Raw genomic sequence first — 27964 nt, 5'->3', positions numbered from 1 at the left:
TGATTGACTAACTCAGTATACTTCCCTCCACCCAGGTAATCCGCTACCAAAAGCAGCTGCAGCAGAACTACATCCAGATGTACCGTCGAAACCGGGACCTTGAACGAGTGATGAGGGAGCTGAGTCTGGAGCTGGAGAACAGGGACATGGAGGACTATGAGGTTCACAGTGGCAGCAACGACATCCACTTTGAGGAAATCACCGCCACCGAGATCTAAACACACACACATACACACACTTCCAATAATATGTGCACAGAAACATGGAAACACAACTCCCAAAAGACTCTGAGGATGTAAACCAAACATTGAACTCCGGGCCAAATACTGCACTATCCTCAACATGGCTTTACCTGGACCACTGAGCGAGCACTCAACCACTCGTCACTGTCAAAAAAAGGGAGATCTCCCAAAGGTGCATCCTAACTTCCTGCTAACAGACAAGTACTAAAAGTGTTTCCTCCGGCACTTTTAATGGGTTTTATTCCACTACAAAGCCAGCACAAAGACTTCTTTCCTTCTGTGGGAGCAAAAGCAGCGAAGAAAGTGTTTTTATCTCAAACCACGTTCAAATCAGGGTATCGAAAATCGTCGGGAACTTCAAGCAAAAAATGTTGCGACAGGCACAGCGGTCTGGTCAAAGTGCAGTCACACCTTTCTCGGTAGCACACAAGGTTAAACCCCCGGCCACCAGCATGCATGTAGTGATGCATCATGACAGCAGTCCCATTAATGATGATCTCATCACCCGTCCAAACAACAGCTGCACCAGTCCTCCAAGTAACTGCTGAAGGGAAAAAATCACCAAATATTACAACATCTGCTATTTGTATTTTATGGTGTTCAGAGGATCAGCAGTTCGTTGCATTTCACAAATGATAAAAGGATAAGAATATTTTTATTTCTGTGCTCCTCAGCAGATTTGAAAAAGAATGTAAAGTGACTGTTATCACTCCAGACAAATGCAGTATAAAAGGTCATCACCGGCAATGAAAGAATCTGCTCACCAAGGGAAATATGGTTTCATGTTGCACCACTGCGCTCTTTTGTTCAGGATACAACCGTCATTCTTGTGAAGCTTTTCATGAAACTTCAACAGACCAATTTGGACATCCTCATGTGGACATCCTTGTCTGAGGACACCAAAACCACACGTTTAAAGGACGCTGCTCACACTCATGTTGCTGCATTTGACCTATGTGTCAACTCATTCAGACAACGCAGCAAGCTCTGACATAAACATTTACATTTCACAGTTATGTAGCAGTAGGAAGCAGACTGTAGCACAGGAGGTATCACCAGGATGCTGCTGATTCTCCTCTCCCTCTTTCTATTTCTGCCTTTGTCTCCATGTCTGCTCTCTCTCTCTCTCTCTTTCCATCTCTGCTTCTTACTCAACTATTTTTATAACAGGCGGCAGTCGGTATCAGGAAACTAAAAATGGAGCATATTCTTTCAGTTTGGTCGTGACGTCACTGAGAGATTTAAGGCATGCTTATTCAGACTTTCCGTTTATTCTCCCTCATTCCCATTAGTGCTCTTTATTTAGCTTTTGGCAGCCCATAGCCAAGTAACACTTTTAAAGTCTTCCCAGTCTCCCCTAGACTATAATCTTCACTGACTGCTATACAGGTAGCAAGACTGGCATGTCTGCATGTCTTTGTTATATCAGATTTCAGAAGAAGCTGGTGAAGGTAGCGGTGAGATGAGAATTTGCAGATGCAGTAGCTCCAATGCTGAATGTCCTCAAGGCGGGTCGGCTGTCAGAGCCCAGAATATTAAGCGGGGAGGAGCATGTTAACATTTGAAGCTGTTTTCTCACAGTATATGCAGGGCTGTGTGTAACACTGAGCATGGCGGGTTTCACAGGAGAAAAGTAATGGACTGAGAACTTTTATTTTACAAAGAGTCTATATCAAGGAATAATAGTTAAATGGAAATCTATATAATGGAGGAGATGTTGTATATTTTTTTATATATAGCACCTGAAGATATTTTGTTGTAGTACTGATATAAGTGTGGGTTTAATATACAAAGTATAAAGACATCTATATATATAAATATCACATACCAGTATTTCAAATGATGGATCAGTTATAAATGGAGGCGGCAGCATAGAAAGAGTGCACCTAATACTGTAATGCATGAAAATATGTTTACATTATATAATCTGTGTGACACAAACATACACTCTAATGACCAAACTTTGCAGCTGATAAACACAGTCGGGAGCTTTTATTTTAGGCTCTGTTTTGACCTGTTGTCTCTCCATCTTGATTGATCTTTCATTTGATCATCAGTATCATAATATCACACCGATTCATGTCTTCGTCGTCAGGTTTCGTGCACGTTGTTAGTTTTTAAAAGCATGAGAGGGGCCATTTTTCAGTGACTTCTTCGTTTAGTTGAGGTCAGAGCTGAAGCAAACCGAGAAAGTGTTACGTTTCCTATACTTGGAAATTCAATCGAACCCCTTTCAGAGAATTTGATCAGTGTATTTGATTGGTCTATATTTTGCATGACATTACCACATTCACTGTGGTTTGAGAGATTTTGTAGAATATTAAAGGTCTGCTAACTTGTGAACAAAAAGCCATGGGAAGTGACTGAATGGATCATGTTGGGTTCGTCCAACCATATTTAATTTGTCAACCAGACGTAGACTGTTAACTCACTCACCACAGGTGCAGCACAGGTACAGATTAACAGATTAACATTAACAACAACCACAGGTGATGCAAACAAAACTGAAAAGGACTGTGCGCATCCTGGACTTCTGTTTTTTTCCCCCCACACATCTCAGTTCTCCTCAGTGTTGCATAACCGTTTTCTGTGTAAATATGTAAAACACTATATAGTATAACAGAGTGACATTGTCTTTTATTTAGACAAAATATCTATTTCAAATGTAGCCACTGTGACTAGACCAAAGCAACGTAACACATTTTCTTTTTTGTGGCATTCTTCTCATCCTTTTGTGTGCATTTTTTTATGTTTACTTAAGTTGTGTCATCAGTAATTCATAAAGTATGTAGTTGTCCATGTATATTTTTATGTGTACATTTCTTGTACAAATGACTGTGTTTTTAATTAAAGAACAAGTTGTCACACCTTAAAGTTGCTGTTGATTTGACTGCTTTTTTTAACGGAGACACATCAATTGCGAGAGTCACAAATGTTCCTAAAATGATAGGCAGATTGGTCCAGTAGTATGCGAGATTAGCTGTAAACAGACACAAAGATACACACACTCACACACATTTGTCCAAACGCCTGATCCCCTCCACCTGGTGGAGATAATGAACATTAGCTGCTGTGAAGTCAAATACCTGATGCGCTCTGTAATAACTCAAAGACACACTCAGTTTGATCTTTGAATTTAATTTCTTGTCTGAATTGAAACATTTCACTTTCAGCTTTTCTAGCTCTTATTTGTGTAACATTTGTCAATGTTTTTCCCCACTGGCCATCTGCAGAAGTAAGGCACTATGCACACACTATATTCCAGTTACCTTGCTGCCCACATCTCCTCTACCCTACTTTGATTTAAACTGTGCCACTGGCCTTCATGTCCTGCATTTCTCATTGACATGTTTTTCCAACTCCTCCACATGTCTGCATAAGCTCAGTCCACAGCGTGGTGTAATTAAGCCTCTAAAGTGGCGGATTGCTACAGAGCACAAGCACTTCTGCCAGAAAAATACAGCACAAAAATACTGAGCAGCAATTTGTAATAATCCCCCCAGACATCCACTAAACCCAAACTATCAGTTTTGACATAATACAGGGGTTTAATCTGGGTATAAATCTATAAATCTCATAACGCAGGCTGGGGTAATCTCCCTCTGGCAGGCCTGTGGGGCTGCAGGACTGAGATGCTCCAACTGAAAAGTGCAGACCAGTGGCTCCCCAATGAGATGGTGCTCAGAGGTCGCGGCAAGGTTGCCACGTGTCGAACAGCGGCACAATTTTAAACAAAGAGGAGTTCATGAACCGCATGATCTTATCATAAAATACTACTTACTTTTTGTCCAGTTTATGTGCAATGAATGCATGTAGTAAAATGTTCGCTAAAAACACTAAGAATGTTATAAAAGTCGTACAGTTGCAACGTACTTCATGTCATTGTAGCAAAAGTGATCTATAACAGTCTATCCTGCCAAATAAGCTACTGCATCAGTCTTTAAAACCAGCTTCAACATGTTCACCTTTCTCTTTGACATGTCATAACTCTGCCTTACATAGGACAAATGCCTCTCCACTATGACTGGAGATCTACCCGTCCCATCTCTCCTCTTCTGGAGTGAATCCTGTAGTTTATTCACTCCCTCAGGAGCTGCAGGTTTTGTTGTCCTTCATGCCTGGACTGCAGTCTGACTGTGAGGCACACAAAGGTTAGTCTGCAGGTCTCCTGGGGCCTGTGGGGGTGGTAAGGACCTTGGGGACCTTGACCACGAAAACCATCGGGTCTTTGGCCTTGTTGCTGAACGCTCTGCGAATAACGTCCACCGCATGCTGATGAGTCACTCCCTGCAGACTCTCACCGTCCACAGACAAAAGCTCATACCCTGCCTGCAAATACAACCACAGGGTGAAAAGTTTAACATGCAAAACTCTCTGTAAACACAGAATAAGAGAAAGATTAATTATTATTCATATTTTATGATTACATATATCTCTGTATGTTTTCCTCCCCCTCTATATCTCTTTTCTGTAGCGATCTGTCTCTAATGGACACTTTCCATAAATCTGCAGTGATTGTGTCCCTTGGCGGGAACCTGATTTATGCCAGAGAGAATTGGGGCTCTCCCGTTAGTTTAATATATTCACACTGAAGGCCGTCACTAGTGCACATATAAAGTTTACCCTTCAGCACAAGGTTGTGGAAAAGAGAACATACACTGAGACAACCACACACACACACCACACACACACAGTTGGGACTGTTCTCTCATTGTTTCCTGCAGGATGCGAGCAAAATGTGGCAAAACTGTGCAGGCCTGAGGAGAGGAACTTCCCCTGATGTCATCAGCCTTTGATGAGGATGCACCTGCCTCATGTGCTCAACCTCAGTGAAGGTTAGCAACACAGCACAAACACGCAAGGCCGATGGCCATTGTTGCATCTCCACCAATCATGTCTTTTTCTCCTTTCCCTTTTCCTTTCCAGTGATTAGACACAAAGAGATTTGTTTTCCCTTCATTCTGCCCTTCTGCACTTGATCTATTATGGGTCAAACATATTTGGATAGTATAGGAGGAGGTTTTCTTACAGCTCATCAGTGAGTCTGGTGCTCACCAATAACCTTAAAGCCTTCCGTGAGAACAGTATCAAAAGATTTAGATACATTTAACCAAAGAGGGGATTAAAAGTGCTTTTTTTCATTTTTGAAAAGTAATTTATTTGAATTAAATAGATCGCAACCTAATCTGCCCCCATCCTCTTTACGGCCATTTATGGAGCACATTTATGAGGTTTCCTCTTTTCTAGCCAATACACGTCACGACCCAAAAATAACATCAGCCAGTAAAAATGACTACAGCTTGCATGGAAGGAACAGTGGGACGCTCATAATGTGGTTTACCAGCCCATTACAAATAAATTCAAGTAGAGTATTTAGCTAAGGAAAGGACAAGTACTGGCTCTGTGCCTTATATATCATAAGTGAAGTCTAGATAAGCAGACATATCCATGCACACAAATAAATCATCACTCATTTATCTCTAATGGTATAAAGCCAAACCTTTGCTCAGGTTCAAATATCCGTCCCTGAAAACATACACTGAAAGCAAGCTTCAAAGAAAATCATATTTTTCATGATGTGGGTAAACACACAAGTCTAACACATCAAAGAGGCGGGTCTATTCAGCTGTCACATGTTTCACTATTTACGACCTCCTCTTACACAGCCATTTAAAAACAGGCACATGACACACTCCTGTCCAGGTTTCCGCTGATAAAAGCAGGTGGCAGAGTCTAATGGACAGGAAAGTATGTGTGCAAATGACCACACACATACACAAACAAAACAGCATTCTTCACTGATTGTTTGTTGTCATGTGGCTCTAAGGAGACAGGATGCATGTTAACACTGAGCCGCCCTGCTCTCACTTCCCTCTGCAGAGCGGGGGGGAGATTGCACTGAGCAAAGGAGCTGATACTGGTGAGCTGACAAGCCTCGTGGTGAGGTGTGTGAGGTGGAGACAACAGATAGCGGCAGGGTGCTGGCAAGTAGCCATATATATATCTGTGTGTGAGGCTGCTAAGCAACAACTTCTCTGTTTTTAGGTGTGCTGGCAGTGTGTTGTTGATCTGTCACCACTTTGGTTCAGACTGAAATTTCTCTACACCTATAACCTGCATTACCAGGAACTCTGGTTCAGTCATTGATGGTTTTCAGAGGATAAATCATACTGACTTTGGTGATTCCCTGATTTTTCCTGTAGCGTCACTATGAGGTTGATATTTGTGTTTTTTGGTACAATGTCTCAAAACTTTTAAATGGATTGCCATGAATTTTTAGCGCAGACATTCAAGTTCCCATGAGTATGAATTGTAACAACTTTGGAGATGATGCTAATGTTAGCATTCAGCTGGAAGTACAGCCCAAGCAGCAACCTCCAGGGCTGAAAAACACGAAATGCCAAAAACTGTAGTTCCTCAAATGGCCACTTGAGGCTGGCTCCAAAACTGAATTAATTCCCCATTGACCCCATGTTAAAATGCCAAACTTCACAGCAGATAGAAACATGTTTACAGCCTAGAACAAACATGGTGTTGGTCTCTTAAGCTAATTTTTAACATTCATGACATCTGTAAGGGGGTAAATTTTTTATATAACTCACCTGTTTACATTTTATCAAGGCTTAAAAATACTCATTATTCAGTGGATGCTTTGAGTGACCGGCTATCTGAGAGGTGTCACCACAGACTATGAGTCAGAGCCACCCCTCACTCCTCAACAGCTCCACCCTCTCATCCAAATATGGTCACTTCTGGCTCCAAAAATCCAAGATGGGGACAACCACACAGCAAGAATCCACAATCCAATGCGTGACGTCAAGCTGGGAGTCAATTATTTTGATACAGACTATGGCAAAACTAAAAAATGGAGATACTTTAACTCCATCAGTCACATCACTCCTGTCCTTCAGCAGCTTCACTGGCTCCCAGTTAAATACCGCCATCCACATCCTAGCTCCTCTGCACCTCTCCGAACTCTTGCACAGCCACACCCCCACCCACACTCTCAGGTCTTCCTCTTCCATCCACCTCACTGTCCCACCAGCCTCTGGAACTCCCTCCCACCGGACATCCGTAGCATCAGCTCTCTCCACCCTCAAATACCACCTCAAAACTAATCTCTTTCAAAACGCCTATTCAATATGACTCCCGTCCGTCTAGCCACACACATACACTCTTTACACAGAATTTTATTCACTGTAAACTTGTTTTGCTGAATATGTATTTGTTAATGTGCTGTTATTTTCTCTGTCTTGAAAGGCACCTATAAATGTATCATTATTAACTGTTTATGGTGAGTTGTGGTCAGAGAATACCCGCAGCCAATCAGTAAACAGAGTCCTGTGTCTTCTGTGACATGTTGACCTATGTTACAAGGAATTTCTTCCCACATGAAACACATGACGATGCTTCCCAGCAACAGAAAAAATGTAATTATTGCAGCAAGCCATGCTTCGAGACTGCTTGGTCTGTTTTTGGCCATTCTTGCCACTTTGTTGCTTTGTTACAGTCACTTTTTCCATTCTCTCCATTTTTATCTTCTCTTTCTTTAGGTTCTTTTTGTTCCAGATTGGTTGCATAATGTAGCATGTGTCTGTGTATTGTGTGACTCTTTGTGCAGCCAAATGTGTGACTAGAGAGACTGTAAGAAGGAAGTACTTTGAATTTGAAAGGCTGAGCAGATACTGGATCCCCCCCCTATGTTGTACTCTAATCAGGCATTACACCTGAGTATGGATATCTAGCTGTTGGAAACAAACTTCTATCTTTGACTCTGGTCAGGAATTAGCCTGTGGTTAACTGTATTGAATGAGTGTGTGTATCATGTGTGTTTAAGTGAAACCAGGCCAAGATCACGTACAACGTTAAGTTACTGTGCAGGCAATATATTACCAATACATTAGCGGACCGGCACCTGTGTGGCTCATCAATAATGGAGGTGATGGGCTACTTGAGACGGCTCTCCACTCTTCTCGTCTCCACTCCTCATTGCACACCCTCAAGCTCTCCGTCATAGACATGCTTACTTATGGCAACAACTCATAACCACAGAGCAGAGGTCTGACAGGTTCTTTCAAAATACTCCAACCAGGACGGAAAACTGATGAGCTTTACAATCAGGGTGTTATAAACAAATAACAGTTTCATTATTTAGGGTGAAAAGACATAGTTGTTGTTGATGTGTTTACCACTTTTTCTCAAGGCTCAGGATCATAATCATTATTTTTTTCTTTTTCTTTTACCTGTTGTCATTAAATCAATACCCATTTTTGTAACATATTGAGGTGTTTCTTCCATAACTGCTCACCTTCAGAGCCTCATTCGTAGATGCAGCTCCTCCTGGAAAGATTTTCTCTATCTTTATCATGGGCTGAACTCTGGACTCCATACCTCCAGAGATACTAATACCTGTAAACACACAGGGAAATTATAAATTAATAAACCAAGGGATTGCTCGACAGTGCCAGATTCTTGTACTCTAAGTAGTCTAATATTGTTGAAACTCTCTTCGGTCTTGTTCAGTTATCACTGAAGCATTTAACTCTTCCTTTCAGTTTAGTATGAAGTGATACCCCGTGACTCACACATGCAACCAAAAATCTGTCGAGAGTAACTTAGTATTTTCATTGGTTACACTGGTCTGCCCTACATTTAGCAGCTCTGTCTCTGTGTGTCGCATTATTTTTCTTTACCCATCCACATTCTGCGAAAACCCGCCCCTACCCTGCCTCTGATTGGCTCTGACCCTGATATTCTTCTTCACTGAATGCAGATGGGGGGAAAATAAGTCATAAGTGCTATATCGTAGGTAACTGGACATATTTGCGTTTCTTGAGGATGTCTCACCTCTCATCCAAGAGGCTTCTTCAGTTTTGAAGGACTGGTGCGGAGTCGCAGGCTTTAAACCCTGTGTGGATGTGAACCCTTACAGAGTCGTTGAGGTCACATGTGAGCCCTTAGTTTCAGAGCCGTTAAGGTCACCTGTGAGTTGTTGATAAGTGGTGTTGTAGGCCACCTCTGCTGTTTAACAATGGTCATTCCAGTTTGACGTAGATGGCTTCTTTTGCGCCTCTCTCAAACCATCTTTCTTCTCTGGCCAAGACATGGACATGGCCTGTCTTTGAAATAGTGTCCTTTCTCCTTTATATGTAAATGGACAGCTGAGTCTTGACCTGACGTGCTGACTGAGAATCTTCCCCGACACGGAAAAAAATAAGGCATGTGTGTATGTATGAAACTGCACCCTGTACTCCTCCTCAAGTGAACCTAAAATTCAAGAGTGAACCATTTATTTGTTGTTGTTTTGTTTTTGTTTGTCATCAAAAATGCTTCTTAACACCTGTCTCTGGCCCTGAAAGGCCCAGCCCAGACCCAACATCATTGACAGAGGAAACCTCCCCACTACCTGTCTCCCCTATCCCCAGCAAGATGCTTAATCCTGACTCAGCATCTTCAGCAGAGATGGCCTCATCTGACTCTGAGTCTGAGCCTACAACATACAACAAGGCCAAAATATATGCATTTTACAAAGAATGGCTTGTCCAATTTCCACGGCTCAGATATGATTAAACCACCAACATCATGCATTGATTGCAGTGTGGCCAAAGCATGGCTGGGCACAGTACACTCTGAACTGAAATGTTAAAAAGCACAAATGTGGTTGCACCTAAATTATCTGGTGGTACACCTTAATGGAAAAGTTAGGTGCAACGGGGCCGCCAATATAAAAAGTTTGGAGTCCTCTACCCTGACCTCCACTGGTGATGTGATGGATATGGGAGGATGGGAACATTAAAACTGACAGTTTCACAATAGTAATTTAGCAGTTTTTATTCTACTTCCAAGCATATTGAATAAACATATTCACAGACCGAGTTGAATAACACCTAAATTAATTAAACTTAAACCAAACTGCAAAATGCATGTGTTTGTGTACAGAACTTACCCAGTGACTGCTTGGCCTTCGAGATGGTCAAAGTGCTGATTTCACACTCCTCAGGTGGCAGAGTTGCTCTTCTCTTCACACCGTGACCATTTTGTGAAAATCCATTTAGCTGCTGGCTGCTGTTTTTGCCTGTGGATGGACTCTTGTCTCTCTGGGGCTCGAACACATTAGCCAGAGGGGTTCTCCCTCGCCGCTGAGAGGGAACACGTACACTGACCTCTGTGTAGCCCTCCTGCCTGCTACTTCTGCCATCTATACTGTCAGGACTCGCCTCCCTCCTCGCTCTCCCATGGCCGTTCCTCACAGGCGACCTCCCTCGTTCAGGAGCCACCTCTCCTCGGTCTGACACGGACAACAAGGAGACCTCGTCATACCGTGACGCCCCGTTCTCTCTTCTGTTTGGGGAGCGATGGGGTTGGCGCCCACGTTGGGTGCTGTGTGGTGATTCTGTGAGGAGGAGGCTGTGGGTGGGTGAGGGGCTCAGGGAGCGGGAGCGCACACTGGAGGAGGTGTAGTTGTCCACAGGTATATCCAACAGAGGGGTGAAGGCACGGGATGGAGGCAGATGGCCTGACTGCTGGCTGGACAAACGTAGTCTATCCAACTCTTCAATCAGCTGACGCTCCCGCAGCGTGTCCTGGACTGGCTGGAGGTGGAACCCACCCCTGTAGTCTGGACAAAAACAACAACAGTGAGTTCAGCTTTAATGGTACATTTTAAACAGCAAAAGTAGAAGTTTCTTCCAAATGTGGAACATCTGCATAAAAACACAGTGATACAAAGATTATTCAGAGTCAAAGCAGCCAGTCAGCATGAGATAAAAGCTCACATCACTAATTTAGAATTGCACTTCTAGATCTTTGTTGGACTCGGGACAGACAGTTAAAAAAACCGAGCATAGTGTTAGTTCAGGCAGGACATGATGTCAAACTCATCTCACATCCCAGCTACATCAGCTGATCTTAAACCGCCAATCACCTGATGGAGCAGCTGATTGCAAATCTCATTCAGGGCACCCTGTTTAAACTGCTCTGGCCTGCCTACTGTTGCTGCTGCCTCTGCAAGCCGCTTTGCAACCCGCCTCCACCCCAGCTCCTCCTTTTCATGATGTGTCTGACTTATTAATGTCATTTCTGTTTGTCATTGATGCTGCTCTGTTCTGTTCCCGGGGGGTCTTTGCTGCTGCTCTCCCTGGCTTAGGCTTTCCATGTAGGCGCATGGAAGGGCAGGAAGGTGTGCTCTCTTTGCCTTAAGGCTTTCCTCATAGGCGCTTGGAAGAGTCTTTCTGCACAGGGATGAAGAAAAGCAGAGAGGCCCCAGAACAGAGCCATACCGCCAAATATAATACTGCAAATGGAGATAAAGTTTTCCTTTGACTGAAGAGTTCCTGACTGAAATGATCAAAACTGATGCAGCAGAACCAGATGTTGCCTTGTTCCCTTCTCAAAACCTGGTGCCTACATTACCCGCAATGCAACAGTTTGGGTTGCATATTTATTTGTGTTATGCTTGTAGTAGCTAATGTAGCCTTGAACCACTAGCCTCAAACAGAGATTAGCAGCATGCTACAGAGGTTTGCTAAGCTCAGTTCTTTCTAACGCCACACCATCAGATTGTCTTTGGCCTCAGCCAACGCTTACTTAAGTTACATCACTTGAGTCAGTTTATCAGATTTCATGAAGCTCCTTCTGCATAAAGGCTTTATGTAACTTCTTTTCACATATGCAGCAGTACTACCCAAGACCTATAAACAGATTTATACTTGTAAAATTGGTGGAGTTGCCAATTAAATCCTGAGCTGCTGAGGATAAAACATGCGCAATTTGTACTGAGCTACTCTCAACCATATCATTGCATTGAAATGTTTATATAACAAAACATTTTTGACATTTATATTACAAAAAGCCTAATTTTCTCAAGTGGACATATCTTAATAAAAAGTAAGCAACGTTCTCATCTATAAGGATTTCACACTTGGAATACTGATGCTAAGAAAACATCAGGACATGCTTGCTCATGCACACATCTGAAGGGTATTCAAACTGCAAACAGTGGGTGACGATTTCACACAACATTGCCTGAATGACAAAATATAGATTGGATTTTGTTTCAATATTTGCACATAGAAATGTTGGTGTTAAAAAAGGACAATGACAGCATACATTCTGGAGATAACTGCGGCATAAAAGGACAAAACTACACAATTTTACTGTAAAATAGGGATAAACTGTTGGGACAAATGGATAAAATAAGCACTCTCTGAAAGCTCTTTGAGATGGCGCTGTCATCTTATATTTATACTGTCTTTGCAGAGCAAAAATATCCAGCTTGTTTATGGAGGCAGAACGTCAACCTGAAATAATAATGTTGACCTTGTGACCCCTAACCTGTGATTTTAGAAAGTGAGATGGCTGCAGTCAGTCTAAAGTAAGACTGTATTGATTGTGTCTCAATGACTCTTGAATGAGGAAGAGGATAAAAGCATCTCTGTATTGTTGAAGTGTCACAGCGGCCGACCGGGCTCGTCTCAGTCCTTTCTGTTGGCCACAGAGATGTAACACAAGCCTCTGCTTCAGCACAGGCACAGGAAACCTGAGATAATTTGTGCATGGCAATGTGTGTGTGTGTGTGTGTGTGTGTGGAATGCCAGGGACGGGATACAGTCCATTCCTGCGGGTGTTTCAGTTTGACACTACAGATATGAGATGAGGCAGGAAAGAAGTGAAGCAAGGGAGGAAAGTAAGAGCAGGAAGGGAAGGAGACAAAAGGTGAGAGGTTTAAGCCCCTCGTCTATCTCAAGTTGCTCTGGGATTAGAGAAAGGACATCGACTGGACAGAAGAAAGAGGGCTAGAAAGAGAAAGGTGAGAGGAAGGGAGAGATAAAGCAAATGTACCTGGGATTGGGGTGATGAGGTGACGTCGAGGGGTTCCACTGCGAGGGGAGCGCAGAGCTGGAGAGCGAACTAGGAAGAAATAAAAAACTCAGGATATATATCACTGATTTCTCATCAGCTATTTCCCAACTTCTATATCTATTTTGTTTCTTTTATGCAAACAGAAAATTGTGACTTAATGTTGAGCCGTATGAATTTAATAAATTGGCAAAGTCAAGTATATCCTGTTACCAGAGCGACTCTTGAGAATATCATACGCCTCCAGCTCAAAGGGCATGACCATGCTGTCAAATCGACCCAGCTCAGAAGAAGGCATCAGCATCCTGCAGAGGATAGGATCAGTCAGTCATATATATTAACACATACACAGTATGTATGCATATTAAAACACTATTATACTGTACATATACTCTGTGTATCTCACCTTATTTCTCTGAGAAGAAGGATTTTCTCCGGCCTGTCCAAGATTGCCAAAAGGGGACGCACTAAATCCTCAATCACATTCTCAGACAAAAACTGAGGGAAAGATTAGGTTGGTACACAAATTAGAGGAGATGAATAAGAAGAACCAACTAGTGTGGCTGTAAATATGAAGAGATTTTTGACTTTTTAAAAGGACACACAGCAATTTTACACATGGAGTTCAGTTTACTAGTCACAAAGTCACAGAGTACTACTCTGTTTGTGAAAACAGTCCTCTAAGCTAACACATTACACCAGTGACGGCCACTCTACATTGGGTATGCATTGATTAGAGAATTTAATTTAAAATTCTCTTTATTACCTTTAAAGCACTACACAGGCTAAGTTTATGTGTCCCCTTGCTACAGTGGGATCATTGAGGTCTACTTACTTAGGCCTTTCGGCTGCAGTTGTAACTCCCACTTTTTGAAACTGTCTTTCTTTTGGTATAAAAAAGTCAGTGGAAATTCTTAAGGTTCAGTGTGTAGGATTTAGTGGGACGTATTGACACATATGGAATATTATATAATAAGAATTCTTTTTTTGTGTGTATAATCAACATTGTGTTTTTGTTACCTTAGAATGAGCCGTTTATATCTATAGAGAGCAGGTCCTTGTCTACTGAGATCGACATGTTTCACTGCCATGTTACTAGATAAGCCCAGATCAGACAAACCAAACACTTGCTCTAAATAGGGCCATTAATGTTTTCAGATCGGCCACCATAGTTAGCAGCCCGTCTGCGATGAGCAGCATCGGAAAAACACAGGTTATTAATACTGATTTCTTCTGTGTTTTTACAAGTTTAAATCACCTGGTTCATTGGTTTTGGAGGGGTGGAGATCTCTGCAGATAATTCAGCCCCTGATATAAAATTTCTGAACTTCTGGATCTTATGTTATCAGAGAAAAAAGGTTGGCACAGATTAGCAGGTGCTACATTAGCGATCCGTGTCTGACATGCCAAACAGCATCGGAAAAACTGCTTTGTAACTAAAGAAATGCTTTATTCAGTGTTTTTAACTATTTAAATCACCAGGTCCATTTGTATAAGAGAAGAGAAGACCTCTGTGGATATTTCGTCTCAATATAAAAACCTCCTAAACATCTGGTTTAGAAATAAGGTGCACACATTAAGTTATCATAGAAAATAGGTGAACACAGTGGTAAAACAAAAACCTTCTGAATAATGAACTCTAAAGGAAGAGAAGTCTTAACTGGTTGAAATCTGCAATCCTCACTACTACATTCCACTACATCTCCCTAAATCATACACACTGGACATTTTATAAGCTGTTAAAATGCATTGTTTCATAAGCACTTTGTTTAATAATGTGTAACTGTTCTATGCAGTTTTAATGCCTTTTATTTTCTGTCTCTCCATTTTATTATTTTTCTTTAATGTTTTTACAGTATCTTGTAACTCTTGTGTCAAAAGGCGCTTTATATTTAAAATTTACATATGTAGTACTTAACTCTGGCTCTGAAGGGAGTTTTAAAAAAACCTGATGATGTCATGGTGATGTCATCAGAGTTGTGCTTGTGCTTGAGACTTTTAATAGAAAGCCTGCGTTGCAAACTGAAGGTGTGAGGTTTGAAAGAATGGAGTACACAGGAGGAAATGGACCCAGGTAGACACTACCCAGGTGCATTATGGGAAATGTAGCACTCACTATACTTGAGTCTACTATTCTTTTCAAAATCAGACTCTTCTGCGTCCCCCAACTTTATGGAAGTGCAATACTAAATTGGTGGAGTTGCCCTTTAACCAAAGGTGTTAAAATCATAACTGCACATTTAATGATAAGGAGCTTGGCTGTTTTCTGATGTGCTGCGTGTACATTAAATATTCAGTTTTCCAATTACACCACTGCACACTTGGTGTTTAATTACTGTATTAACAGGTGAGTCAGACTGTGCTGTAAGTATCTCGATATCTTCTGCAGTGGTTGCAAAGGAGCTGATCCCCTGAAATTGGCCGATGAGTGTGAGATGGGCCGAGTGAGACAAGGGGATCAGATGACGGCTGATATTTGATCCTAATCATAAATGGCAGGCCAAATCCGTCTTTTGTCACAGCTGCTGCCAGACACGTCTATCACTAAAGGACACTCAGCGGCACAGGGAACAATACTGCACACTTAAGCCTGAGAGTAGTCCAGCTGGTTTCATTCAGTGGGTGGAAAAAAACACACACTCACAGGAGAGTGCCCCTGAGGTGTTAGAGATGGTAATTTCAGATCAGAGACTTACCCGCCGACAGTGTCTCATCACAGCAGCCACCTCATCCTGACTGAGCAGTTTCTTTGCCATGTCCTCAACGTGCTGCAGGGTCTCTGGTCGGGGCAGCGGGCTGCTGTCTTTAACCCCAGCACGGGATTCTTTTGTGGAGGTCAAGAGCTGGAAGGGACGGCCTCGCTCCTTATCTAGGGGATTAAAGTTCAAACTGAAATCAACAAGATGCAAACAGAAACATGTGCAGATGTCATGAGATACTTTCACTCATACAAAATAAAGATTTAGCCTCACGAACCCAGGGATATCCGTGCAAAATTTCCCAAAATCTTTCTATTGAGGCTGTTGCAATCATCTCCCAGCTTCCCATCTTATCACTGATGCTGTAAACTTATGAACTCCCAGAAATGAGTGAATGGCTACTGGGATGGACTGATACCTCCCAATGCCAGAAATATAATCTCAAACAGCATTTTTCCTGGTTTCAGATGTCTAAATTGCTGCCCATATCTCAGATTTGTTCAAATATAATAATTGAAGTGAAACAAAATGGCAATTCAGTCAAAACCTTAGGCTATATTTTGCAGTGTTGGATGCAGAATATGTGCCTGGAAAGACAGAAGATATCCTGTGACCGTGCCCTCACCTTTGTCAGCATGGTGAGACGGTGACTTGGAGCGACTCTTCCCTTTACGATCTTTCTTAAAGAACAGGTTGACAAAGGTTTTAGATCGCTGCAGGCTGGTTTTACCCTCTCCTGAGCTCTTCTCCTTCTGTTGCCTCTTCTTCTTTCGTCTATCTTCTAAAGGTGGAAAAAAAGAAGACACAAATCTCTCTAAATCAGCTTATAATACAGATGCATTTTATCCATGACTTATTTTAACACCTGCTAAATTATGGAAATGAAAGGGGTTTAACTAAACGACTACATCACACAAAAATCTTCCATAAGTGGTGTTGAACCATAGCAAGAATAGGACATTCTGTATTTCTGTGTATGGCATTGAAAACATAATTCATTAGGCTTTGTATTGCTCCATGCTTAACTGTTAGCCAATAACAGTGGGTGATACACACTCTCCGCTATGAGTACAGACTGTTCATTTCTCTTCCAGTCAGCTCCTCTGTTCGCTGCAGTAAATCTGCCACTGTGGAAAGTAACACAGTAATTCTGATGAATTGCAGCTACACCAACCTGAACACACCCCTATCTACTGAAGGCACTACAGCAAAGTGCTCCAGCTTACATAACAAATGTCCAATCAGCCCTGAGCTCCGGCCCGAGCCCTCGCCAGGTCCTGGAGGTATGAATGAGCCGGATAAATTGAAAAGGAAAGGCTAATAACTCAACAGCCCCGCCAAGGCTTGGATGAGATATTTCTCCATATGCTTGTTCTTATTCATTTCTCACAGAGGTACAACAAGTGAGAGTAAAGGGCGGTGATTAATCATGAGTCTGCGTTGAACTTTGTGCTCTTGGACAAATTGTGTCTGGAGCTTAAATCAGCCATGTGCAGTCTGGATGTTCTTGTTTACTTCCTGGAGTGATAGAAAGATGAGGGGTCATTAAACTGACTGATGGGCCGCAGGAAGATCTCTGGAGGATTTCAGAGCAGATCTCATTACACAGTGAATGCAGGTCCTGTCACAAAAATCAGCTAAGGAACTGAACCTGGTTGTGACTGCAATACTCACGGTGCCGTGAATCTGGAAAGGTTGATTTCTCAAGTGAGATGGATGATACTACCACTATAATCAACAATCACAAAACAGAGTACAGCCTGACTGATACTGCAGTTGCCTGCTTCAAACATTTTTCCAAGTTTCGTGTTGTGAATGTTCCTTTTCAGCCAACAAAAACAACAATACTGATAAATCTATGATAAGCTTTCATCAGCCAATATATCAGGCCAATGTTTTTAATTAAAGTAACTACAAGGAACTCTCATTGTGTTGATTTTGGCGGCCTCTGTGGAAAAAAAGTGGCCGTGTTTCTGTGAGCACGTACCAGGCAGCAACCTCTGAGCTACTGACACAGAGGTGCCAAAAACTGCAATGGTAACTTCAGGATGCTTTAAAAGTGAATCAAAGCCCATCATATTTGCAGCCCAGTACACAAAGCAGTTTGGGTCTTTCTAGCTAACAGTCAATGACAACTGTACAGGGGGTTAATTTTTATGTTACTCACCTGTTCACATTTTATTAAGGCTTAAAGTTACGCATATTTAGGGGCGGTGCCGCTTGAGTGACAGGCTGTCTGTGAGGCTTTGCTACAGTCTGTGAGTAAGATCTACTCCTTGCTCCTCCACAGCCCCACACTCTTGTGCAAATATGGTCACGTCTGGCTCCAAAAACCAAGTTGACAACGGACAAAATGCCAAACTCTTAGCTTCAAACAGAATTTCACAACCCAATGGGTGACTCCACAGTGGCTCTGTCGATTACTTATACAGTCTATGGCAACAACGCCTAATGTAAAGATCTGGCTAGTAGTGCAATTGTATTGGAAGCAAATGAAAGAAAGACTTTTTTCCCCCAAAAAATAATTTTTGGCTTTTTCCCTTTTTATTTGATAGGACAGATTGAGTGTGTGAAGGTCGGGAGAGGGGGGATGGCATGCAGCGGAGGGCTGCAGGCTAAAATTGAACTGGGGCTGCTGCAGCAAGGACACAGCCTTGGTACATGGGATGCCTGCTCTACCAGGTGAGCTACTGGGCACAATTGATTTTTAATAAGGTTTAATTTTTTTAACAGCTGTTTGCACGATGCATTGCAAAGGGGTGATGTTTGTTACGGAGTAAAATTAATATGATGAAGGTCGCACAAGTAAATTTTGTTTCAGCCAAAAATGTAAATTCATATTTTTATGTATGACCACATCTTAGACATTTCACATAGCCTATCTATCGAGGAGGAGGAGGGCCAATTTAGGATCCTTTCATATACTGCAATCCGCTCCATCTGTTGAATTACCCCACCAAGGTTGACTTGTGTCCCTCGGCACTATAACCGTCCCTTTTAGCTCTTTTTTCCATTCAATTCTTTTCTTTTTCTCTTTGTTGATCCTGCCCTAGTATCAGCCATCACCACAAAATATAATGTCAAAAATAAAATTCTCTAAAGAAAAATCTTCTCCTGCTTTATTCTTCTTCTTTGAACGGGCTTACATACTGCAAAACAACATAGGTTCATCCAGCCTGCGTTGAGGCCCCAGGGACAGGCATTAAGAATAACTCTATAGAAATAGCCAGTCTTCTCACTGATGGTCTTGTTTACTTACGTAGGTCATATAGAGCCACCGGTATTAAATTGAGACTGTGTCACAACAAGATAATATCTCCTTGTGGCTGCTTTAATATGACACCTGTGTCTATAAACAACCTTAAAGCCTCAGTTTCTCGCTCCTTACAATTCCATTGAGCCTGCAGTTCTCACCTGAAGCAGTGATGTGGCTCTGGGAACGTCTGATTGGCTTCCGTGGTCTGCTCAGGGCCATCAGTGCCGCCGTCTTAGGTGAGTGTTTCTCTACTTCCTGGTTCCCTGATGACAGTGTCCTTGTGCGCCCCCACCCTCCTTCCCCGGCTCCTCCCATCTCCCTAGGTCCTTCCCCTTTCCCACGTATGACCGTGTCCTTCAGCAGCACTGTGGCACCTACAGTCCGGCTAGTTTCTGTGGTGACCAGCCTGGGGTGAGACCCATTAGTTGAGGGGTAGTCCAACAAGTTTGGGGGATGGGGGTCAGTCTGTATGGCGGTGTCAGCAGTTCGCTCTGCACTGCTTGGACGTCGGGAGCGGTCCTCTGTGGAGATGGCGACGTCTACCATCTCTGAGCCAAAGACAGGAGGGAAAAGGACCTGGGAGAGACCACTGAGGGAGCTGAGAGGGGTGCTGGAGGACAACGAGGAGGCAGAGGAGTTGGAGTCTGAACCCTGGGAGGATGGTGCGGGACCCCCGTTGGCCACTGTAGAAAACAATCCATAATTAGAATGAATTATGGGGATTAGTGTTTAAAATATCATTGTGTGTGTGCAATACCTTATGAAACTGTCCAATTGTTATATTGGAGCACAACACACACGCACACACACACAGAAGCTGCTGGGTTACACACTAAATAAGATTTGTACAGGAAGCTTCATTTCCTTATATCTCACAGCAGTCTGCTTTGTTTGGATCAAAGTCTGTCTGCCCTCATGTCCTATTAATCCTCTAAACTTCTGAGAGACAGAACATGAACCCAGAGTTATTCTTTTTCTGTCTTTTTTTTATTTTTATAATGAAACTCCAAAATGACTCTGCATCTTGACCTAGATGTCAGGTCGTGCTCTGTTCCAGACGACTGAGCTGCCTTTGAGTACACTGAATTAATCCCTGGCTGTGTTCAGAAGTACTCATATCAAACTGAAAAACAAGGAATTTGAGTCCTGTCAAGAAATTGAATGACAGGGTTTTAGTATAAGCAGGCTACATGTGGCCACTGTTCCACTTTTTTTTTTTTAGATTTCCAAGTAGAATCCAACATGTGGCTTTGCAAATGGAAATGAGAACCAAAAACACTATCTCTATCTTGTAAAGTCGTATTTTGAAAAAGTCAACGTACGTTTGTCGAGCCAGCCGTATTCTGCCACCATCTCCTTGTATGCAGGGTATCTCCCAGCTTCCTGTTCAAGAGCAAAAACATGATAATATTAATAGTTAGAGAGAACATAAACAACATTTTGCAGGGCAATATTGTGTCAATACAAAGAAGTCAAGCATGTCTTTAATTATTAATTCTGCAAATTCAAATACAAATACAACAACAACGTATCTTCATACAGCAGTTCTTGTTATAGTAAACTGACTGCACTTGTACAGCGCTTTTCTAGTCTTCAGACCACTTGATGCGCTTTAACACTACATGTCACATTCACCCATTCACACACACATTTATACACTGGAGGCCGAGGCTACCATACCCATGGTGCCACCTGCTATTCAGTAATCATTCACTCGCACTAACACACCGATGGAACAATCATCGGAAGCAAATTGGGGTTCAGTATCTTGCCCAAGGATACTTTGACATGCGGGCAGGTGGAACCAGGGATCGAAGTGCCTATCTTCTGATAAGTGGACGACCCACTCAACCGCCAACCAACCGCCCCAGTATATCTAATATCTAACAATCTAGTGCCCCAGGCATAGAGCTTCAAGTAAAATAGTTAATGTACAGTTACACACTTAACATAAGGTTTAAGTGTTGAGGATGGGGTTAGGTAAAGGCAAGTAAATTTAAGTAGGTTTTGTTGAGGAGAAGAAACATGGTTGGATGTCATCACGTTACATACTTAACATAGTGTTACATACTTAACGTAATGTACTTAATGTAAAGTTACATAGGTTAGGTTTAGGAAAAGAAACATGGTGGGGCACTGTCACATTACATACTAAATATATCATACTTAAGGTAAAGTTACACACCTAATGTAAAGTACTTAAGGTGAAGTTATGAAGGTTAGGTTTAGGAAAACACCCATGGTGACGATGTACCTTAAAAGTTTACTTGGTTTCACATGGAACACAAACACTGGTCTTGTCCTGTGTTTGTTTTACCTGTCCACCACCCCAACCTAACTTACATTTCACTCTTTATTCTACTTTCGTCTTTACTCCCGTCAGCACATGGGTCACGGGATTGCAGCCTTCCCAATAACGTAGGCTATATACAAATTACTAGATCATGATTACATGATTTACATATGAATTCATGGATTACTTTTCATTGGTATATGTACGAACAGTGCCCGAGAGCAACCTGACTGTAATGCTAAAATCAACTGCTTTTTTAGTCCACTAGATAGATTTTGCTGCATGAAAATGACTGAAGTAAGTCAAACAGCCTAAGAACCTAACAGACAAAGTTTTACTTTGGGGACATAATATGTAGTTGAAAAGGTAATAAAACACAATACATGTTATTGAAATACTTAGTACATTGCAAAATGTTTTAAATTGCAATACAGTGACTCAAGTATTGTGATAATATTGTATTATGGGGCCTCTGGTTATTCCCACCTTCAATAAACAGTCAACATTATCATACAACAATCCTCAGTTAAACAATTCCAGCTTTAAGCTTGAGCTTAAGGTTTGGAAACCACTGCTCTAGGTAGTGTTTGTTAAAGGAAGAAGCACTTTTGTGATACGTATTAGTGTCTGATTGCCTCCCAGGTCTATTTTAAGGGACTGTCTCATCAACACAGCTTAAGGTCAAAGAGAAGACATGCAGGTGCAGCAAGGTTACGTCTACAATTTTCCACCAAAGCCTTGGATGCTCAGGTGTGACAAAGTTTAGTAAATTAACCCTGGCTCCACTGTGCGTGACCCTGACCCACAAATGGGTCTAATACAGGACACAAGGAAGACATAAATTTCAGCTTTCTGTTGATTATAACCTGATCCCTGACTGCCTTTGAATAATGAACGTCGTCCCTGGCTGTTTTTCACACGTGGAACCTGAGATCAGAGGAGTAAAATGAGCATGCAGCAATGTTAGTGAGCTAAGAGAGCACTCAGACACACTGCGCCAACACACATGTGCCCATTCATACACACAAACATACACACAACTCCTTTATCTAAAAATGACACGGGTTAAGTGGCACGGCCTTACACACACACACACACACACACACATGCGTGCGTACACAGACACACATAAGGAATTCAAGGGCTGTGAGCCAGCTGTCTGCTCTGCTCTGCAGGCTCATTCTGTCCCCTCCTCAGGAGAGCTGGTGTTGTTTAACACGCTGTAACATTTATTATTGTGTCACAGCACTTAAAGCGTCCAATCAATTGTTATGTTTAAACCTGAGCAAATGATTAAAGCTGCCATAGAACACTGCACCACAGATGTGTCAAGGACCTAGGGGACACATTTCTGAGATCAGACTTTAACCTGCATCGACTGATCTTTTAAGGGGAACAAGCTGTACACAGAACACTGACATATTATCACTTAATGAAGTTAACATGTTTGTTTCTTATTTACACATCCAGCTGACACGGAACAACATCAGCATTCATTTGGGGTTGTGTTTCTGTCCACCAGATAAATGTAAGTAAAATATTTACTATCCTTTCAGCTCTATTTTGTTCTAAACCAACACCTATGGGAAATATTTCACTCTCTAGCTGCTAAATGCTCCACTATAGTCACCAGCTAGTCACTAACTATCTGCTGTTTGGTGTCGGGCAGGTAGTACACAGTGGGTTTCTGGAGTTTTGTAGCTGACAATAGGGATGATGGGAGCAGTGAGAGTGAACAAAATCACAGACATTGCGGGTCGTAAAACTAAAATAATCAGCTTTAAGAGGCTAAGACGCACTAGAACTGTCAGCTTATTATTACAAGTGACCTTTTTCTGCACATAATAATTTGATCCATTATTAATATAAAAATTACCACTTAGTGCAGCTTTAAATTTATTTGTAAAATTGTCTCTCACCCTGATGGTCAACATGACATGCGTGTGGCTCTTCAAGACCTCGACTGCATTGCTATGGGTGATGTCATCAAAGCTGACCCCGTTGGCTGCCAGGATTTGATCGCCCATTTTGATGCCATGCAGTTCTGCAAGCCCACCCGGATCCAACCTGAAGAGAAAGTGCATAAAGGCAGTGGGTAAACTGTAGGCACTTACAGCTTAAGGTTAAACCCATAGAAACAGAATGAGAGTAGAATGGAAGTTCCCCATTGATATCAACGTAGCAGGATGTTCAGAGGGGCGGCCATTTTTATGTGTACTGTTGCTATTGCAACAATTGTAGTGGGCTGACTTCTGTATAAATGTCCATATAAACAAACCAACTTGTGGCAAGTGGCAAATTCACTGAGGTGAGGTTTTGGACAACCAAACAAGCAGTGGAGTAGTAACATGCTCAAATAAACAATCCTTTACTTGCTTACTTTTTTAGGGCTTTTTTTTGCCTTAAATCGATAGGACAGTTGTTAGTGTGAAAGAGGGAAGGAGAAGAGGAATGACATGCAGCAAAGGGCCACAGGTTAGAACCAAACCCGCAGCTGCTGCAGCAAGGACAAAGCCTTTGCACAGGGGGCGCCGCCTTTACCAGGTGAGCTAATGGGCGCCCTAACAATCTGTTACTTTTAACGTATTACCATAACTATTTTTTCCTGTTTCGTTTTTGCCATTAGCTGCATGTTTGTTGAAACATGATGTAACATTACTATAGCTGCTTCATCAGAATGAGTGAGAGTCGCTGCTCAGTGAACAGCTGAGAGGCAGAGGCAGAGACCACAGGGATAAACAGTGTGGAGATCAGCATATTTTTACATCTAACTCAGTAAATTCAGGATAAATTTCAACCAAACCAAAGTTGGAGATTGTTGGAACTGTGGAATAACTAACTAGATGACTAACAAGACAAATTTTGTCATATTGATCACTGTACATTTATTATGTTAATCTGTCCTGTACACACGACATCTATTGCACATGTGTCCATCCTCAAAGAGGGATCTGGCCTCAGTTGCTCTTCCTGAGGTTTCTACCATATAAGGGTTTTTAGAGAGTTTTTCCTGTAATATAGTTTTTACTGTAAAGCTTTTTGAGGCAAATTGTGATTTGTGATATTGGGCTTTATAAATAAAATTGAACTGAATTACGATTGATTTTGATGAGCTATATTTTGTTTCTGTCGAGTTTAAATAAATACTATGAGTTAAAAGTTAGTCTCAATTTGGGGAAGGAGAGAAGCTTGTATTGGTGTGTGGTTGTATTTTTCTGTTTAGTAAGGTAAATAGGCCTCAATAGTGAGTATGACACATTTTACGTTCCCCTCTGACGTATGTTTTCACCACAGCAACTAACAACGATGGCCATTTTCTTTTGTACTACTCAAATGACCACAGTAAACAGTTCATTGTCCGTTCTCATTTGATGTCTACAGTTATACATGACTTGTATTCATACAACTTTTGTTTCTTTTTCTACTCTGTATTTATAGTATGTTGAAAATTTTACCTTTAGTATATACTAGATCTTTGTGTCTTTTTCTCACTAAAAGCCCACCAAAGCAGTTTCTTAACAACATTTTATGTAATGGCGATGAAGTCAACACAAGGCCTTTCTATTTAAGGCCTGGTTTCTTTGATTTAATGCAAAACAGGGAAAAAATAACTGCAAATGAGATTATGTGATCTTTAATTCCTATGGGAAAGTTGTGCTCTGCACACACTGCACCACCCTGAATAATTTTGCTTGTCTGATGCCTCTCCACGTGTAAAACAAGCAGTAGTCAAACGTGTTTCGAGCCACTCTTGGTTCATACTTAGAAACATAAATTCCCAGTCCGAACTCTTTGCCTCCTCTGATGTTGAAGCCCAGACAGTAGTCATCTGATGTGGTGAAGAGATGCACGATCCTGCGGAGAGCGCTGTCTGAACTGGTCTCTGACGGTGTACGACCGCTCTCCTCCACCACCATCCGCCGGTGAATCAGATCCACCCTACACACACACACACACACATATGCCAAAGGTGAAATACACACACGCATGAAAACATTCTCATACACTGCTTTCTGTTTCTCTGCTGCGCTCGGGCCTGTCAGTATCTGTTAATCAAATAGCCATAAAGGTCACAGCGGTAATCCATCCACTGCTGCCACATGAAACCAAGATACAGTATATCCCAAAAGAAAGATAACCAGTGTGAGCTACAGTCAAGTGACAAGACTTCACAAAACAAGAGCCATGCAAAGGTCAGTGGGGATAACAACAAGGTGGTAGGCTGTACATTACATAATAATATGTACACCAAACTTTATACAGTCATAATATTCAGTTACTGTTAAATAAAGCTGTTAAATTAACTATGAAGTATAAATATTTCATGGTATATTAGATGTAGGATGTCATTTTTGGCAGCCTTATTCACACTGACACAACCCGTACCGAGCAGCACCTCTGAGCTGTCTGGTCTCACCATGTGGTCTTCTCCTTGGAGTAGCGGATGCCGGGGATCTTGCCCACCCGTCTCACCACCATCCGCAGCCTGTTGTTGCCCGTCAGGACCTTCACAGCGCTGCTCATGGTGATGCTCTCAAGGCTGACCCCGTTCACCTCCACCAGCTTATCGCCCACAGTCAGCCCAGCCTGCGCTACAGACACAGGTGGAACTCAGTATGATACACAGGAGTAAATGTCACATGGAAAGTGAAGACCACATGCCCAGATGTAAGCACACTGACAAACACACTCAAACACACACACTCACACTTTGTCCTAACCTGCAGAGCTGTCGTCCTCCACCTTGCTGACAAATATGCCGAGTCCGTGTTCAGAGCCCCCGCGGACACTGAAGCCCAGACGCCCATCTGGACTCTTATCTACTGTCACTGTGTGAATGTCTTCACTGTCATCCCCTCCTGAAAAAACAAAAACAAAGCAAAAACAGAGAAAACCTGTGTGGTATCCTCTAGGGCTGCAATTAACTATTATTTTCATTATCAATTAATCTGCCAGTTATTATCTCTATTAAATGATGAATTGTTTAGTCCATGAAATGTCAGAAAATATAGTGAAAAATGTTCATCACAAGTTCCTAGATCCACATAATGTCCTCAAATTGCTTGTGTGATGCAAACCCCCAAAATATTCAGTCTGCACCAGAACAAGAGAACCAGCAAATATTCAAATTTCAGGAACCCGAACTTCTGCACTTTTGGAGGTATTTTTGCCTGAAAATAAAATGAGTTATTGACAAAATCAAAATGGTTGCTGATTAAACAATCAACTAATCCTTTCAGCTCTAGTATCTACATTTTCTTGCTCTAAACTCTAATCTAAACTTGAATTTATGACGGACTGAATAACTGAATGTCCTTCTGCTACCAGTGGCACTGTGTGCGTTACCATAGTTACAGAGGACTGTGATCTCACCATCAACAGGTGCATTGATGAGGATGACCCTGCCCATCGGTGAGGATGACCTGCGTCTGTGGCGGTGCTGCTTCTTCACCATGTATCGCGTAGTACTGTGGGAACCCCCCGCCTGGCCTCCATGGATGAAGTGGGGGTGCCCCCCTCCATTTGTCATCTCCCTCCAGTCAGAGGAGTGAGAGCAGTGAGCCATGCTATGTGTCTGGCAAATCTTCCCTCAGTCATCCAGACAGGAAGATATCTGGGGTCTGATGTCAGGATGGAAGAGGTGCAGCCTGGGATTTAGGGAGCGGAGGTGGGGGACAGGTGTGGTGGGGAGCTGTGGTTTTTTGCACCTGATGATCCAGAGTGGATGATAATATACTGGAACTGGTCCCCACTTGAGCTGGCAATTCACAAACCTGTGGGTAACATCCCTAATCTTCATTAAAACCAGACCATAGAGAAAGCTTTGTAAAAGAATCCAAGATCCAAAAGAGAAAATGTGACAAAGAAAAACTCCACAAAGATGAATGAAAAACACTCATTTAAAAATCATGGCAAAAAGTAGAGCTCCATGATTGAAGTGTAGACTTTTCTTTGTAGGTCCAGGAAGCTGAATTAATCCACAAGTTTCCTCTGCAGCCTCTGAATCCATCTCCACTGCCTGTGTGCAGAGAAGTCAGCGGTGCATGGTGATTCCCCTCGGGTCATGTTTAATTAAATGGATATCTGTTGTGTGGAGAATATTCTGGGATGAGTAATGTGGGCTCAGAAGTACCAGATGGGATAGTAAAACTCAAACTCATTTTGATACAGTACTGACCTTTAGCCTGGGATCTTAAATAGAATAAAACTAAATACAAAGTCCTATCCTATCTCCTTACAGTGTGTCAGCAGAAGTCCTACTGTCATTGAACTTCACGTGTTCCCATCATTCAGCACCATGGACAGCGACCAAGATACAGTATCCATAAACAAGTGACCTCCTTTAAACAGTTAATTATCATCTGCATTCACATTAACTAAAACTAAACTTCTAAACTACTTGTTGACATATTTCCGAGCAGTGTCGGTGAACTTTAACGCGTCTTGCTTCAGTCCAAACTTACTCCTGATGATACCTTGAACCATGAAATGTTACAAAGTGAGTGCCAAACTATTAAAACATCGTGACATTGCGTTTAAAGGAAAGTAAACAAAGTGTTAGGAGGTTACCTGCTGTGTCCATGTTGTGCCGGATGAGCTGGACAGACGCTCAGTC

At 42.1% G+C, this 27964-nt stretch overlaps 2 protein-coding genes across 4 annotated transcripts in view; one reads left to right on the top strand and one right to left on the bottom strand.

Annotated features, from left to right (window-relative positions):
- Positions 1-3113, top strand: part of lzts2a (leucine zipper, putative tumor suppressor 2a) — a 53871-nt gene extending 50758 nt beyond the window's left edge. For both annotated transcript variants that reach the window (XM_050071097.1, XM_050071096.1), the window contains one exon: positions 36-3113. In XM_050071097.1, the coding sequence (XP_049927054.1) occupies positions 36-218 (183 nt within the window). In that variant the 3' untranslated portion in view covers positions 219-3113. The remainder of the gene's footprint in view (positions 1-35) is intronic.
- On the bottom strand, positions 2774-27964 carry pdzd7a (PDZ domain containing 7a). Of its 2 annotated transcripts, XM_050071093.1 has the most exons (16): positions 27919-27964; positions 26722-27432; positions 26070-26207; positions 25766-25940; positions 25111-25287; positions 23268-23415; positions 20378-20438; positions 19214-19738; positions 16425-16580; positions 15797-15969; positions 13507-13598; positions 13314-13405; positions 13083-13151; positions 10189-10860; positions 8551-8651; positions 2774-4571 (listed from the first exon to the last, which is right to left on the bottom strand). In XM_050071093.1, exons 2-16 carry the CDS (start codon positions 26912-26914, stop codon positions 4395-4397), a joined length of 2949 nt encoding a protein of 982 aa, XP_049927050.1. In that variant the 5' UTR covers positions 26915-27432; positions 27919-27964; the 3' UTR covers positions 2774-4394. The 2 variants fall into 2 exon arrangements, with proteins under 2 accessions (XP_049927050.1, XP_049927051.1); XM_050071094.1 differs by lacking the exon at positions 27919-27964 and having other exon boundaries at positions 26722-27846.

This window comes from Epinephelus moara, chromosome 19, assembly GCF_006386435.1.
Source record: "Epinephelus moara isolate mb chromosome 19, YSFRI_EMoa_1.0, whole genome shotgun sequence".
In the NCBI taxonomy this organism is placed as follows: Eukaryota; Metazoa; Chordata; class Actinopteri; order Perciformes; family Serranidae; genus Epinephelus; species Epinephelus moara.
This window is presented reverse-complemented; position numbering and strand designations above follow the sequence as displayed.

Bases quoted from the DNA above. Each gene is read 5' to 3' on its own strand.
- pdzd7a (XM_050071093.1), bottom strand. From the start codon at position 26,914: ATGGCTCACTGCTCTCACTCCTCTGACTGGAGGGAGATGACAAATGGA. The intron at 16,581-19,213 runs GTGAGAACTGCA...TTCCACCTTTAG, and splicing joins GAGCCACATCACTGCTTCAG to AAGATAGACGAAAGAAGAAG. The intron at 15,970-16,424 runs GTGAGGGCACGG...TTAATCCCCTAG, and splicing joins GTCTCACCATGCTGACAAAG to ATAAGGAGCGAGGCCGTCCC.